This window comes from Tyto alba, unplaced genomic scaffold, assembly GCF_018691265.1.
Source record: "Tyto alba isolate M040663 unplaced genomic scaffold, T.alba_DEE_v4.0 Super-Scaffold_45, whole genome shotgun sequence".
Lineage (NCBI taxonomy): Eukaryota > Metazoa > Chordata > Aves > Strigiformes > Tytonidae > Tyto > Tyto alba.
Genome location: NW_024881321.1, coordinates 37,779,671 through 37,795,151, shown reverse-complemented (window position 1 = coordinate 37,795,151; position 15,481 = coordinate 37,779,671). Strand labels below are relative to the sequence as shown.

At 44.4% G+C, this 15,481-nt stretch overlaps 1 protein-coding gene across 1 annotated transcript in view; it reads left to right on the top strand.

Annotated features, from left to right (window-relative positions):
• The first annotated feature begins 2,285 nt into the window (after positions 1-2,285).
• Positions 2,286-15,481, top strand: part of RASA3 (RAS p21 protein activator 3) — a 134,921-nt gene continuing 121,725 nt past the window's right edge. Inside the window, exon 1 of the mRNA XM_032997091.2 lies at positions 2,286-2,537. Within this exon, the coding sequence (XP_032852982.2) occupies positions 2,483-2,537 (55 nt within the window). The 5' untranslated portion in view covers positions 2,286-2,482. The remainder of the gene's footprint in view (positions 2,538-15,481) is intronic.

Below are 15,481 nucleotides of genomic sequence, written 5' to 3'. Positions count from 1 at the left end.
TAACAGTCATTTGCCATTCCTCTTCAGTGAGATGACTCAACGGGCATATATTTATTGTGTGCAAATATGTTCAAGGTGTGTGCGTGTGTGGCAAAGGAGCACAGCTGCTGTATATTCCTTTTTATCTGTGAGCATGTACAGAGTGTTAAAGTAGACCTGAACAACATGCATACCCCCAAACTGTTTGTCACATCCAGCACTTGGGAGGCAACAACAGGTTGGCCAGTCTGAGTCAATGTGCTTCTTAAAATGTGAGCTATCTGATCAGCATTCTTGCAGCTTCTGTTCAGGCTGCTGCTGGTGTTGCCTCTTGTCCAGCTGGAAGGTGAGACCAAAAAAGGGGAGTCAGAAGTATTGTGACAGGTGAAATTTGGGCTGTGGTGAAGGAAATGCTAGAGGTTATTAGGACATGGAGCTGTGAAGGTGTCGTGGGGGATGCAAAAGACCAGCAGACAGAGAAGCTGAAGTATTGCAGTTGGGAGCATTATAGAAAAGAGGCTACACATGGTAGGTGGAATGGGGATAATGTAATGAGGTTACAGAGGACACTGGGCATACTGCAGTGAGGAGGAGGGAATTACAGCATGGATGCTGGTAAATGGAAGCCTGTGCTTTACAAAATCCCCTCAGAGACTTGTGCTATAGAAGTATTTTTATCAAATTACATATGTTACTTGGCTATGCAGACAAGGAGAACATAGTAAATCAGGCAGCTCCTTAAGATAACTTACTGCTTCCTTTTTTGGCTGTGAGCTTGCCAGTTTCTTTCAGAGTTAGGCCCATACCTGTGTTGGAAAACCCTGGCTGCCCTAGGCTTTCCCTCAAGCCGACTTACACTGCCATCGTAGCTCCTTCTCAAGTTTTCATTTGCTCTTATGTATTTCAATATCTCACTTTTAAAATGAAGGGAATTCATAATGTTTTGTACCTACCATGATTGACTGCCCAACTGTATTCTTCTAGCTTGCCTGGACATCTTGCCTACAGACTTCATACCACATGAGATTGACTTAGGAGTTGTCTTCTGGTTTCTTACTGTCCTTTAACAGTTTAATTCTTTCAATAATAGCTTCTTAATATCTGTAGAGATTGTTCATAGTCTGTTTGCCTTTCACTTCTGAAATTATAGGTAGCGTGGGAAAGCATTTGATGGTGCTCTGTTTTTTTTTTTTTTTGGTTGGTTGGTTTTGTTGGTTGGTTTGTTTGGTTTTTTCTTTCTTTTTGCTACAGGCATGAGAAAGGGCATTTTGTTGTGCTTCTTGGACATGCTGGACTGTGATGTGCCTGAGCTGTTTACTGTAAGGATATTCTAAGCCTCCTCAGGGGGGCTGTGACTGTCTGCACCAAAGGTAATTTGATTTTTTTACTTTCTGAAATAATGTCATCTGTAGACCTTTATGAACTTTGTGCTCTGCTTTTGCCAGACCTTTAGGGAGGATTTCAGTTACTCACTTTACAAGATGCAAAGTTTGGCACTGAATACTGGTACAGGTCCTGTTTCCTGCCGTTTGACGTGTAACCATGCAAGTCTGAAATCTGAATTCCCTGCTCTTTCCGTGCGATCAGGTAGAGCGAGCTTTGCTGCTGATCAAATGGAGCCAGGAGACAGACCGGCCTGCTCCCAACGCCCAGACGGGCTCGTTTGTTTAATACGGGACTTCTTTTCCCCACTAAGGAATGGATTTCAACCCGGGGACGCCGCCAGTGCCCTTTCTTTATGACTCTGCGGGAAAGAGGACTTGAACATCCCTCCCTCCCTCCCTCCCTTTCGCCGCGACGCGCAGGCCCGGCGGCCGGGGGCCAACGGCTGCTTCCCGACGGTTGGTCCGGGCCGGCTCTTGGAGCCAGGCCGTTGGGTCAGCCAGCCTTCCCCCTCCTCCCGCTGCCCCCTCGGGAGTCCCGGCGGGGCCGGGGGGGGCTGCCGCGGCCGGGAGGGACGGAGCCGTTCCCCCCCCCCCCCTATACACCCACCGCGGCGGGACGGGGCGGAGGGCGGGAGCGGCAGCGCCTCAGGGGATGAGGGCGGGGGGGGGGGGGGGGGGCGCAGCTGGGCTACCGGCCGGCGCGCGCCGCGCTCCAGCTGTTGCGAAGCGCCGCAGCACCCCCCCCCCCTCCCCGCAGTTCCCCGCTCCGCTAACCCCGGCACCCCGCTCCCCCCGCCCACCCCTGGCAGGCAGCGGTCCAATGAGCGCCGCGGCCGGCTGCCCCTCTGGCCAATGAGGGGGCGTGGGCGGGCCCTGCGCCCCGCTCCGCTCCGCGCTGCTCGCTCGCTGGGTCGGTCGGTCGGTCGGTCGCAGCAGCAGCAGCAGCAGCAGCAGCCGCCCGGTTTGCGGCGCGCTCCGAGCCGCCCGCTCGCTTTGCTCCCCGTCGCGGCGGAGCTGCTCGCCCGTCTCCTCCCCGGCCCGTGCTTCCCTGCGGCGGCGAGGTTCGAGCGCTGCTGAGCGCCAGGCGCGGCGGCACCGCCACCACCACCACCACCGCCATGGCGGTGGAGGAAGAGGGGCTGCGGGTCTTCCAGAGCGTCAGGATTAAAATCGGTGAGGGCGGGGGGGGGAGGGGAGCTCCCGCTGGAGCGGGCTGCGGCCGGGCAGCGCCGGGGCGGGCGAGCATCCGGCACCGGCCGCTCCCCGGCGGGGTCCCGCGTCCCGCCGGGGGAGCGGGCGGCGGCGGCGGCGGGGCGGGCGGTGCCCGCGGCCCGGCGGGGGCTCCGCGGCGCCTCGGGCCAGCGGTGCGGGGCCGGGAGGGGCGGCCGGGTGCCGCGGTGACAGGCCGGCCGGCGAACGGCGCCGGCGGGGGGGTCGGCCGGCGCAGGAGATTAGGCGGATTTCGCGATTTTTTTTTTTTTTTTTTTCCTTTTTTTTGTTGCTAAGATACGCGCTAAAAGTTTGAAGGCGGTCAGCGGGTCTCGGTACTGTTGTGTCACTGGCAAAGCCGCTGCGAAACCGGCCAAAAAGCGACTGTGGGAGGGAGCCGGTGCCTCGGCCCCTTGCCTCGGTGAGCGGGACGGGCTGAGGCTGTTGCTTCCTCACGGCGTCCTACGGCAAGCGTTTGGGGAATCGCTCTGAACGGTGTTGATCGAGTTCCAAACCACATTATTAGAAAGTAAGCGACAGATGTCAGCGTGCAGATTAAACTCTCCCTGGTAGGGTTCTGAGTGTGCCGGCTGGGAGGGAAATCCCTCGTTTCCGTAACAGAGTCGAGCCCGTATGCGGAGGGAGCGGTTTGCCTCGCGTCGATGGGGCTTGGTGGCTGGCGGCTTGAGGGGAAGCGGGAAAGTTTAGCGCCGGGCCCGCGGTGAGGGGTACTCGGGGAGTTGGGCTTGTAGCTTCCTGTCAGCGCTCTGGAAAAATCTCCTCTTGGATATCCGCGCATGTAAAAGCAAGTTTGCAACCACCAATTGTCGCGTTAGGTAAAACTGAAACTCGAGTTTGCATAGGAAATCTCATTCTTGGGTAGTGGCATTAGCATTTCAAAGAGACCATTGCTAGGCTCGTTTCCTTATTAATTGCTAGCGTTTAGTGACAGAAGATGGCAAGAAGGAAAATTTTGTAACATAAACTAAAAGTTATGTGTTGATTCCGTGTTCTTTTAGACATCTAAAAAAATAGATTCAGTAAGATGATAAAGTATGGTCAGAGACGTCTTTTCTGGCTCTCTTCAAAGAAAAGAGTAAAAGAAAAAAGCCTTTTCACAAGAGAGAAATTTGGACAACGTGCAAGTGATGCTCTTGCAGGTTGTTCCTACCCGGTGATTTTTAGCGAAAGGAGTAAGAACACATCTCACATACAGGATGATGACTCTTGGGTGAGGGTTTTTTCGAGAAGAAAGCAGTGATGTTGTCATACCTAAATGATTGATGTCACTAGAGTGTGGGAATTTCTTTGAGGGGTAGAAGAGATCGAAGATAATAACTGCAGCAAAAGACCTCAGATTAATCTTATTAAATCACAGACTAAAGCTAATCCTACTGCTGACTTCAGTTTTCAGAGCCCTTACCAGAGCTAAGCGTGTGATTAATGTGCAGTATTGCAGTAAGGATGCCTGCTGACTTTCAGTGTGAATAGTAAGTAGGAAAAACTGCATGCATCACTGGTACACTGGTGCTTCGCTTCTGTCTTCTAAGCAGAAGGGCTTTACTCGGTGAACTGCAAGAATAATGCCAGGCACCTTCTGGAGTGCTGCTGCACCTAGGTTTTCTGCTATAATACAGCAGAGGGCGATAATAAGTATGCACAAAAGCTAGGTCTTTCCTTTGGTTCACTAGAAAGTATTTGAAGGCATGTTCATCAGCTTTCACGGCAGGAGCATGAGTTTCTGGGATTTATTTCTGAAAGTTATGTACCTTTCTGTAGCTGACTATCTTCTGTGAAATTTGTCAGAAAAACAGAAGTGGCAGGATTGCTTTGATGGGTTGAGGGAGTATTTCTAATTAACAGATCTTGTAAAGCAATCCTAATTTTGAATATATTGTATACGAAGGCTTGCAGACTCCCTGCCAAAAATCCTGTGAGTGAATTTGAAAGGAGACAGTGAATGTTGGAGGGACACTACTTTTGTCAGCTATTCCCAAGAGTAAATTTGTCTTAGCAGTTCCCGTTCACTAGTGGCTTGTAGGTTTCTCTTGTCTCTGCTGACAGGAGGCTTTGAATCTTTGGATGGTTTAAGGGATAAGTTATTTGAGGACAAAGAGATAAGTCATCTCCCATTTAGATAGGCTATGATTTATCATGCTCTAGAAGTCATCAGTTCTTTGGGAGCTTGTTTCGTGGCCAAGCTCTGACTGATCTCTGACTTTAAGATATTCTGTGCTTGATCTGGTAAGATGTTTCCTTCTCTGTAGCACCTCTGCTGGCAGATGGTGAATGGGGGCACTGATACATAAGTATGCCTCGGTCTAAATCTGGTGAAATGTAGGACTGATGCTTTGAAGAATCAGTGCAAACACACTGCGAGATCAGGGTGGGGCATCCGTGGTGGCGTGCCTTTCTTAATAGAGGCTGATGCGGTTTGGAGGCTTCAGGCTGTGCCAAACATCTGTAGCCTAGAGATGTGTGAATGCCCTAATGTAATGTATTGCTATGGCTGAGTCTTGTCCTGTATTTCCCAGAAGCTGCAGGTAAACGAAGGCATTTTCTACTGCTGATGTAACTTGTTCTTTTGAGACTGATGGGTTGCATAGAATCAGCCATATTTAGTTAGATGGGTAATTGTAGCCCAGATCTCTCAAGTGCTTCCCCATTCAGAGTAGTGTTAGTAGTGTTGTTTCTAGTCGTGTTTGGATTTGGCTTGAGCCATCTGTTTCACCTGTTGAAAATGTGAATCCTTGAGCATCTTAGGAACCTGTGTTTCCCTCATTCGGTTGCACTGCCAATAACGTGTCAGTTCCAAAAAATGCCTCATTGAGATACTGAAGCTGTGGAACAACGAATATGAACTCTGTCGTTGTGGGTAGCAGTGTTAAGAGGATTTGTTACTGTGCTACCTCTTGCCCAGTTTCTGGTTTCTTTTGTGGTTTGTTGAATTGAAAGAAGTCAATGCCAGGCTACTTCTGCTCATGTCTGGCGCAAGGAATTAACATATAGCAAAAAGAAAAAAAGTGGTATCTATGCTTATGAATGCACTGTTCAAATGTCTATTTGAAATGGATTTATTTTGGCTTCCCATAGCTGAAACTGTTGCCCTCTTGTCTTTCTTTCCTTAATTGAATATTATTTTTACCGGAATCCTTTATACATAAACAAAACAATGTGTCATGTAAGACTAAACAAGCACTTCCTATAAGATTGCCACTTTGAGGAAGTGTGCAGTGCTGATATTTCCATGAGTCAGTGTTTCAAAACCTGAAAGGAAACAACATAAGGCTCTATGGCTGATGATTGGCTGGAAAAACTACAAAGAGAGTCCTTCTGCTTGACAACATGACTTGAATTGTACCATTAGTAATATTTAATAAATATACTGTACTCAATTGCTACTTTTTTTCTCCTTAAATGGCATCAACTGTTAAGCTTTCAGTTGGAAAAAATAGAAGCTTGTATTCAGCATTTCTGCTGTGGAAGGCTCTATACTGGTTAGTGGAGAACTTTCTGACAGATTTTACATTGTGAAATTATTTATACTTGAAAAATCTAAAGAAATGTCTCACATGTGAATTCTCACTGTGAAGTAACAAGCTTTCCACGTCTCTGAAATCTAGTACTCTTGTATCTATGAGTATTACGCTCTGCTCTAAAATTGTATTTTGCTGGCAGTAGCAGGACTTGTTATAGAGGTTAACCTGCCCCATAGTTTCAGAATAATAATTGAGACAGGAAGATACTGCACATCAAGAGGCTGCCAGGGGCCATAACATAACGAAGAGGGCCTTTTGCTCATCATTCTGTTGACCTCAAAGATCATAATGGTCCACTTATACACTGTGAGGGGTTGTCAAAATTTAAGACATTCATAAACTTCTAAAGCTCGTTTATCATCTTTAGTAAGGGCCAGGGATGGACCTTTTGGGGTTACAGGTGTTGAGGTCATAATCTAAAATGTGGGACTTCCAGCAGCATAGTTTCTCCTCAGCACTGTGATCAGAAGCACGAAGCTGTGAAATCATTGTGATAAAGGTTTGCTACTATCTGATGTGGGTTGGTGCTCTGCTCACAGCTTATCCTGTTCAAAGGGTAGATCCACCGTTTTTTGAGAAGTCAAAAACCTCATTTACGTTGTGATGGTCCAGTTGACTAGATGAGGACTGTTGGTCTGGAGACTGTGCTGTCTCTCTGATTTAATTTTTCTGTGCCTTCTTTATTAATTCACACATAGCTATATAGTTTAAGGCATTGCAAAAGCCATTGAACTTTTCTTTGGGAAACTGAGAGTCTTGGGTGAAGTCAGGCAGAGTATTTGCTTAAGTGCTAGTATACTAGTGTTTAAGCAGGTCGATTGCCAAGAGAAGGTATTTACTGCCCTTCCACCATTAAACTTGATATGGAATAAATGTTTGAGAGATGCCTCTGCATTTCTGTAAGGTTAAAGAGGAACTATCTTGACTCTGACAAACTTAAGGCTACCCTAAAGTGTAATAATCCTAAGGTTGGTCAGGGAAATCTATTTTGCCTTGAGAAGATGTCCCTTTTGAAGTTGTTTGTTGGGATTTAGTCCTTGTCTTAAGTGGTTACTTGTAGAAGTAAGTATGATTAAATATGCTAACTGTATAATACTGTAAAAAGATTTATCCCCATTTAAATGAGGTATAAGACTGTTGGATAGATATTTTTAGAATGAGAGAATTTTGCCCAGGTACCTATCTATATATAGATATATAGAATAGAAAAGTATTATTTAGGAAATGTAAAATGTTTCTTATAAAGGTAACAGTTATTTTTCTAGTGTTTCAGAGCTCCTGGGCCAGCAAGTAAAAGGATGAAAAGTTATTTGCATCTCACCCTGAATATATTCAAGACTTCTCAAGATCATTTCTGCACATTAAAAAGTTAACAAGTACAGCTTAAACTGATGTTGCGTAGGTAAAATGAAGTGGCAACTTATGTTGTTATTGATCGGCTGCAATGCTATTTAAGGCTTGAGTCTGACAGGCTGTGGAGGGTGCAGAATAGATTATGCAGATTTTTCACCGCTGGTTCAGTATTTCAAACTCAGCTAAATTTGGTGGTGGTTGTGTTCTGACCAACTTGTGTTCAGTGTGCTGAACGGGGAAGATCTGGGACCAGCGGTATTTCTAGAGGAGGAGTGCTGTGACTGTTCATGGGCTGTCGGGAGCAGCGGTGGCTGGGGCAAAAATGGAGACGAAAGCATTGTTTCTGCAAGTGAGAGAAGGAAGGGAAGGGAGCACTGGGAAATGCTTCAGTGAACATAGTTTTGAAGAAATGGAAGATGCTTGTGTTTGGGGCTGCCAGCCTGACATCAAAGTATCCATAACTTAACTTTTTTAAGTAAAACATGATTCATATACGAGAATGGAAGCCAATGTGACTTGGCATTTAGAGTGTGTGGAGGTAAATTTCACAGGACTGAAACCATTAAACAGATCTGCTCTGAGCCTCTGATGTCAGGAAGCAAGACTTCTAGGTTTTTTGTCCCCTTTTGGAATTAGTACATTTGAGTCAAGTGTTCTCTAATCTCTCTCATGAGAACTTATAGTGCTTTCTTGTCTTCTCATGGAGGTGATTATCTGCTGGTCAAAGTTCCAAATGCTCTTACATGAGGACGTTACGTAAGTGCTGGATATCTAGCTTCACAGTCTTCCAGAAAATGCTTTTGAAAACTTTTCATTACATTGAATTACTCTTCAAACTTTTTTTTTTTGTGGGTTTTTTTGTTTTTTTTTTTTTTTTTTTTTCAGGGGAGTGATTTTTATTATTACTGGTTGAAAAGAAATTTTTATGTCTGAAATTACTGGGTTAGGTAGATCCCAATATTAGCTTCTCTGCCTGTGTTCTCATGCCTCTGTTCTGTCTGATGCAGTTCTCCTCCATGTTTCACACATTGCTTTGTGATTCTGTTCTTCTAGGTGTAGTCCAAGGCATGGCATCATGATATGCTAGCCCAAATTAGTAGCTTTCTGCTGCTGAAAAGGCAGCTCTTGCTTTTCCCCTTCCTTACTCATCTTGCTCCCAGCTATGAAACACTCTTTGCACCCCCCACCCCAAATACACCTGCTGTTGACTGATGCTAACAAAAAAAAAAAAATCCAGGTATCCAGGTCAATATGCAAATCAGGCCCAAAGAAAGCAACTTATTTATCTTGTCAGCTTTAGTTTTCTTCCATTTTAGTGAGCTGAATCTGTGCACTTAAGTGAACATCAGAGCTGTCTCTGGACAGGTATCAGGGCCTTGACTGGAAGCGTGTGTGTGTGTGTGAAATCAGATGGACAGCAGGTGCATCCCCTGCTTTCATGTCTGTACTCTGGCAGTGTCATGAGACTGCTTGAATCTTTCCACACTCTTCAGTCCACTCCTATAGTACCAGTGTTCCTGATGATGCTGTATTTGTTAGACTCTGATATATACTGGCTTCGTCAGCTGCTCTAGAGAACAAATGTTACAACTCCAGTGAGACCATCAAGAGGATAATCTGACAAACTGATGTATCTGTATCTGACTTCTCACCTGAGAACCACTTCCATCTCTCGCTCTGTTCAGGAGCCTTAGCTGCTTATGAAAATTTAGGTGTTTTAGTTGGTATTAATGCATTAATACTCCCACATGCTGCCTTGCTTCTCCATCACACACTTTTCTTCTAAAGCTGAGGCACCTAATGTTGATTCTCATAGTCATGCTTAAACAGAACCTCCCCTCCCCTTTCTTTGCATCACGGCATGATTTCTACTCACACAGATATGCTGTCAAACACTGTTTTCATGCAAAGCCTCTTACTGCACTGATGCTCCCATTTTAGGAAGACCTTCTCATTCAAACACTGAAGAGTGTTGCCTACAGCAAGATTAGAAAACACAATTTAAAAAAACCTTCTAGAATACCTTTGTTGGTATACATCAGGTTAAAATTTTTGGAGCAGATAAACACTATAGACTGCAAATGGACCTTCGGGTATTCCCTCTATCCTTTCTTAGTCTCTGACTGATGAAGGACTGACTAATCGCCATTACGGGAGTGTAAACTTTGAATAATTCTGTTGGAGCCAACAGTTACACTTCTGTGAGAGCCAAATAAAGTCTTTGAGTAGCTCATGTAGCAGTTTTTCCTCGTGGAGGGAGTGGGGGAAAGGATGAGGCAAAATCCACTTGGGGTTACTTAATACCTCACTTGTGACAATTCACTTGTGAGAAAGCCCTCTACTAACTGGTGTGTTTGGAGAATAAGTCTTAGTTTCCCTGTGAAGCAAGAAGCCTAGAATAAAGACAGAGGATTGTAGTCTTTGATGAATACTGTAAAAGATGTAAATATCAGGCAGTTATATTACTCACAATTATTTCAGACCAACAAATGTTCAGCCAAATATGTAGAAGGAAAATGAATGTGTGTGCCAGTGGACTGTTAGTGCATCCGGGAAGCAAGTCACCTAAGGCATATATTAATGGTTAAAACGTGCACTAGTATGTCTTAGTGTTGTGTTTTTAAACCTAGTACCAGAGGTTTATCTATTTTTGTGGTTAAAGCAAGGAGAAGCTTGAGATATACTTGGAGTTAATAACAGGTTATGTTTTATTAAACTGAAAAGCTGATCATAGACTTGCATGTTCTGAATAGCTCTCCTGCTTTCTGATTTTATCAACATGTATTAAACCTTATGAAGAATCTGTTCTTTAGCAGTGCCTGTTTGATTTTTACAGCATAGTGGACCGGTGACTGAATTTAGGATCCATCTAAAAGCTTTGTTTTGGAATAAAAACAAACAGATCTAACTTCCTTCCTCTCCCATCCTAACCTCTACCAAGGGAAAGCAACTTCCCTGAAACTTCACATGTTGTTTTCCTCCTATAGAAGACTTTCTGGGTGAAAGTTTTGCAAAATGAGATGTGAAGCTTCAAAATTATGAAGAACTGGATTTTTTTTTTTTTCCCTGTTTTAATTTCTTGAAATTTTTCATGGATCATTGCCAAGTATAAAACAGTTTAAAGATTCAGTGGAAAGCTTGAGGGCTTTGAGGTTTTTTTTCCCAGTTTCTGTCTGAAAGGGAAAGAAAGTAGTGTATTTGTATTTTTGAGGTCTGTTGAGGAAAGAACACAAATATTGAAGACTTACAGCCTGATCTGACTTGGCTAACTTCTAAGGTTAAGAGTTCTGCTCTTCAGTTTTCTTTCCAGACCTCAGAAGTCTTACCTTTTTTCTGCCTGACTAGAGACTTATGTATTTGTTTGTTAATACCTCTCAGGGAGTGCTGGGACAAAACAAAGATCCCTTCATTAGCCCAACAACTGAATCTTACTGTTCCTTATTTGCTGGACTGTGTGACTGCATCGCCATTAACTAAAGTGCATTAGTATGATACGATGGTAAGAGGGAGAATGTTTCACTTATGAATGACTGGTAGGTTTGAACAGGTAGTATTTGATTCAGTGTTTAATTTGCATAAATATTAGTGTACTTTTATAAGCCGGTAGTAGGTGGGTGAACATTAGATGAAGTGTCTTAAGTCTGCCACGTGCAAGTTGGGAAGAGCACCTATTTCTGCAATAATGGGCAGGGGGGCAATTTTTCTATTAATGCACGTCCGCGTTCCATAAGTTGCATGCTTAAGCTTTCTTTTCATCTTTTATGGTGACCTTAGGAGGAAACCTACTTCTCTGTCTGTTACTCGTTACTAGGAGATTTTAAAATCCATTTAAAAGAAGTTTGCGTTGAAAGGTGGTGTGGCTTGAGCCCAGAGGGCCACTGAGCACCATGCAGCTGCCTGCTCACCCCCATCCCCTCAGGAATGGGAAGAAGAAAATAAAGCAAAAGGCTCGGGAATTGAGATAAGGACAGGGAGGAGTGGCTCACCCAGTATGGTCACAGGCAAAAGACAGACTTGTTGGGGGAAGAAAAAAAAGAGTATCAATTTAATTAAAACACTAACAATGACAGCACTTAACAAACAGAGTAGGATAGTGAGAAGTATAACCACATCTTAAAAACACCTTCCTCCACCCCACCCTTCTTCCCCAGACTTGCTCCTGATTTCTCTGCCTCCTTCCCCCCAGCCGCACAGGGGGCAGGGGATGGGGGTTACAGTCAGTCACACCGCTCCTTGCTCCTCAGGGGGAGTGCTCCTCACATTCCTCCCCTGCTCCAGCGTGGTGTCCCTCTCACGGGAAAGTCCTCCATGAACTTTCTCTGGCGTGAGTCCTTCCCACAGGATGCAGCCGTTCCCGTGCTTCTCCAGCATGGGTCACCCCCCACATGTTGCAGTCTTCCCAGTGCTGAGCTACAACAGCGGGGGCTGCTTCTTCCCACAGGATCCTGGTCGTCTTCAGGCAGAGTCACCTGTCCTGGAGCAGGCTCCTCCACAGGCTTCAGGCTGGCCTCAGCTCCACTGGTGACCTCCGTGGTGGTGGGGGGGGCCCTGCTGTCTCACCATGGGATATGGGGAGGGAATCTCTGCTTTGCTGTACCTTCCCCCCCTCCCTTCTTCCACTGACCTCAGTGTTCACATAGGTGTCCTCCTTGTAGCTTCTCCTCATAACTCCCACTCCTCCTCCCAGGTTGCCTTTCTTAAACCTGTTCTCGCAGAGGCTCGGCCCTGGCCAGAGCTGGGTCTGACTTGGAGCTGGGGGAAGCTTCGAGAAGCTGCTCACAGGGGCCACTGCTGTGGTCCCCTCCCCGGCTACCACAAACCCCGCCACTCACACAAACCCAACACAAAAGGCCTGAGTTTGTGTTTCAGAAAAGGAATATAAAGTGCTGGAGACATCAGGTTACACAGGGGAGCAGAAGGGTGTTTGAACTTGTAGAAGAGTTCTGTTTCCAGGGTTTTTAACCTAAAGTGGTTAATTTTTAAATTTATAGCTGTGGAAGCAAAGTTTTTGAGTGACTGATAACTTTTTTTTTTTAGCAATTTACAAATTTAAATACCCATTCAGTTCCAGTTACATAGAAGGCATGTAGTATAAACCAACTTTACTGGGCTTGATTTTCCTTGCTTTCAAATTTGATTCAGATTTAGTATTTCAAGTATTGAAAAACTGACAGCTTTATTTACAGTTGTGCTTCCGTTGTGGCTGTTTATACAGAGTTCTTATATTTAAAAAAGCAACTCCAAAAAACAGAAGCACTGATGACTGGGCTTTAAACTCCTTAAAAATATGAGAGAGAGGAAGAAGTTTATTTTTACTACTGTTTCCAATTTCTTCTAAAAATATTTCTGTTTACAAATTGTTTACAGCTACTTACTTTTGTTCAAGAACTCTAGAAGAAAACAGTTAGTGGTAGCCTTTTACAAGGCTTTAGTTGATTCTTGCTTGTATTTCCCAGCTGGTGTTAGAGTACATCTGGAATCTATGAAATTCCTTTCTTTGTTCCTCATTTCCTGTTCCATTCAGTACTACAGTGTGGCGTTCTGAAAGCTGTTTGTCTTGGTATCTTCTTCTAAGATGTATCTTTTGAAGTATTTAGTGAGTCCTTAAAGGTGGTTATACGTTCCTTGTGTTTAACAGCGTAATTGAACTGTATCATGAAACTTTTCAGATGATTTGTTTTGATATTTCAATGAAAAATATTTTATTGATTGATTTTTTTTTTTTTTTTTTTTTTTTTTTTGGCAGTCATTCAGCTTGTAGGATTGTAGAAAGAAGGGTGGTGGAAAGAGAAGAAAAATCTGGTAGATAGTATAAAAGCTCCCTTTCTCAGTCTCCCCCTCTCTCTCCCTCCTCCCCCTGCCCAGGAACAATCACCAGTTTGTAATGGAAAATTAGATCTATTTTGCAGGAGACACAGGGTGTGACATCCTACAGTTGCTTTTAGATTCTGGTTTGAAAAGCTGGTGACTGCTACAGAACACGTGAACACAACCTTGGAAAATTGCGCTCTGACAGTATGACACAATGTGAGAGTTGTGCGAGTCTAAAAAACAATTTATCCCCTCCAAACCAGCAATGTTTAAGTTTGATTTACTGGTAGGGATTGTGTTGTTGCAAATCCCTCATAGTCACTAAAGGAGAGAGAGAATGCAGTGATCTAATGGAATTGCTCTTATTTTTTTGCAAGACTGAAAAAATTGTGCTTTTATAAATACTTAGTATCTGAGTGGCAAGCCCAAGTTTTCCAGAACAAATGGAAGTTCTTCAGAGCGCAGCGGTCAGCTCTTCTGTTGTTGTCGTTTGCCAGCTGAGTGCTGTTTCTGAGAGCATAGCTTTGCTCTCTACATGCTCTCTGTAGTCATGGAAGATCTGTAGTTCTACAGTACATGTTCAAAAGCTTCTCCACAAAACACCTGCTATTAAGATGAGGCTTGCATTATAAGCATTGTTTCCTCTCTATAAATGTACTAGCTGTTTTTCCTTCCATTTTTGAGTTGTGGAATATCTCTGAAATGACAGCATTTGCTGTCACAGAGAACTTAATATTGGGGAAATGTTTATCTTATTTTTAGCTGCCTCTCTTAATGCAGTTTAGCAGAGAGAAGCAAGGAATGCTAGCACTGTAAGACCTGCCACTCCTCTACAGATTTTCAGATCTGCTGACTCCAGCTGCTTATCTTCTTTTCAGTGTGGTTTTTTTTTTTTTTTTTTTCAGATGTTCCCAACAGAAACTATACAATTGATTGCATTACATGGATTGTACGTATGGGTGGTTGCACCTTATATTTATTCTATGTAGTGTAGGGAAACCAGGGGAAGTGCTACTCGTTTCCCACAATGCATGCAAAAATAGTGGCAGAACTGTGAAACTCCAGCAGTTGTCTGAAATCTGGCTTTCAGCAGATCATGTGGGTGCAGTACAAGATAGCACAGGTCTTTTTTTGGTTTGTTTTTTGTTTGTTTGTTCCCCAAGGTTCTTGGGTTTTGCAGCTATATGAAAGTAAAAACTGCTCAATGCGCTGAGAATTGAGTAAAACCAAAGTTATTTTGTTCTGTAGGTGGTTATTGTTACTTTAAGGCTGTATTGTGCTCTGTTTCTGGGAGGCAGTAAAGGTTCTAGAAAACTCGCACCTGCTCTGCTCAAGTATGAGAGGAGCCGTGCTCCCTTAAATTTTGTGCCCTGCATTGACTGTCACTACGGTCCTAGTCTCAATCTCTGCAAATTCTCCATAGCTTCGACCAAGTCTGGTCCTGGAAGCCCTCCTTCAGACCGTCTTTCCCTGCATCACTGGGACATTAACTCTAGCCTAGTTCACTTCCTGAGATCAGGAGTTGCATTTTGCCACCATGAACATAATGGTTAAGTTCAGACTTTTGTGTAAAGTATTCCCTAGTAGATGAGCAGAGGGGACCCATCAGCTCTTTCTGCAAATGCTCTCTGATCCATTCCTCTTTGGAAGTTTGGAGTCGTATAGATATTTGATGTTTGGGACCTTGGCTGACGTTGCATGATATTCGAATGTCAAGTTGTTAAGATATCCAAGGAACCGTGTTTGTGCTCTGTTAGCATCTCTTGCCCCAAATGTAAGGTAGGAGTTGCCCAACACCACGCTTACTTTTGTGTTAGTCTTACCTGGTGTTTGTAAATTGTTTCCTGTAGTTAATTTTGCTGCGTGCTGGCAGCCAGCAGCCCTTGGGTGATTCTGCTTGACCTGTGCAAACGCCAGAGTTCCCACTAAGTGTGCAGTATTTTAAGACAGGAGCTCCAGGTAGCTGCAGGAGAATATACTTTGTCTGTTAGTGATTCAGAGATGATGATGGAGAAAGGAGGTTGTAGTTAGTGGTCATAAAGCCACCTGTCATGCTTAAAGCTAGGGGGGGAACTCTTTATGACTCTTCCCTCTCATATTGAAGTATAGAGCCAGCCTCTGTACTCTGGGGTGGGGACTGCAGTGGACTTCGTGCAATCGATATTGCCTGTTAGGGTTGGAAGGAACTAGATTTCAAGATCGTTT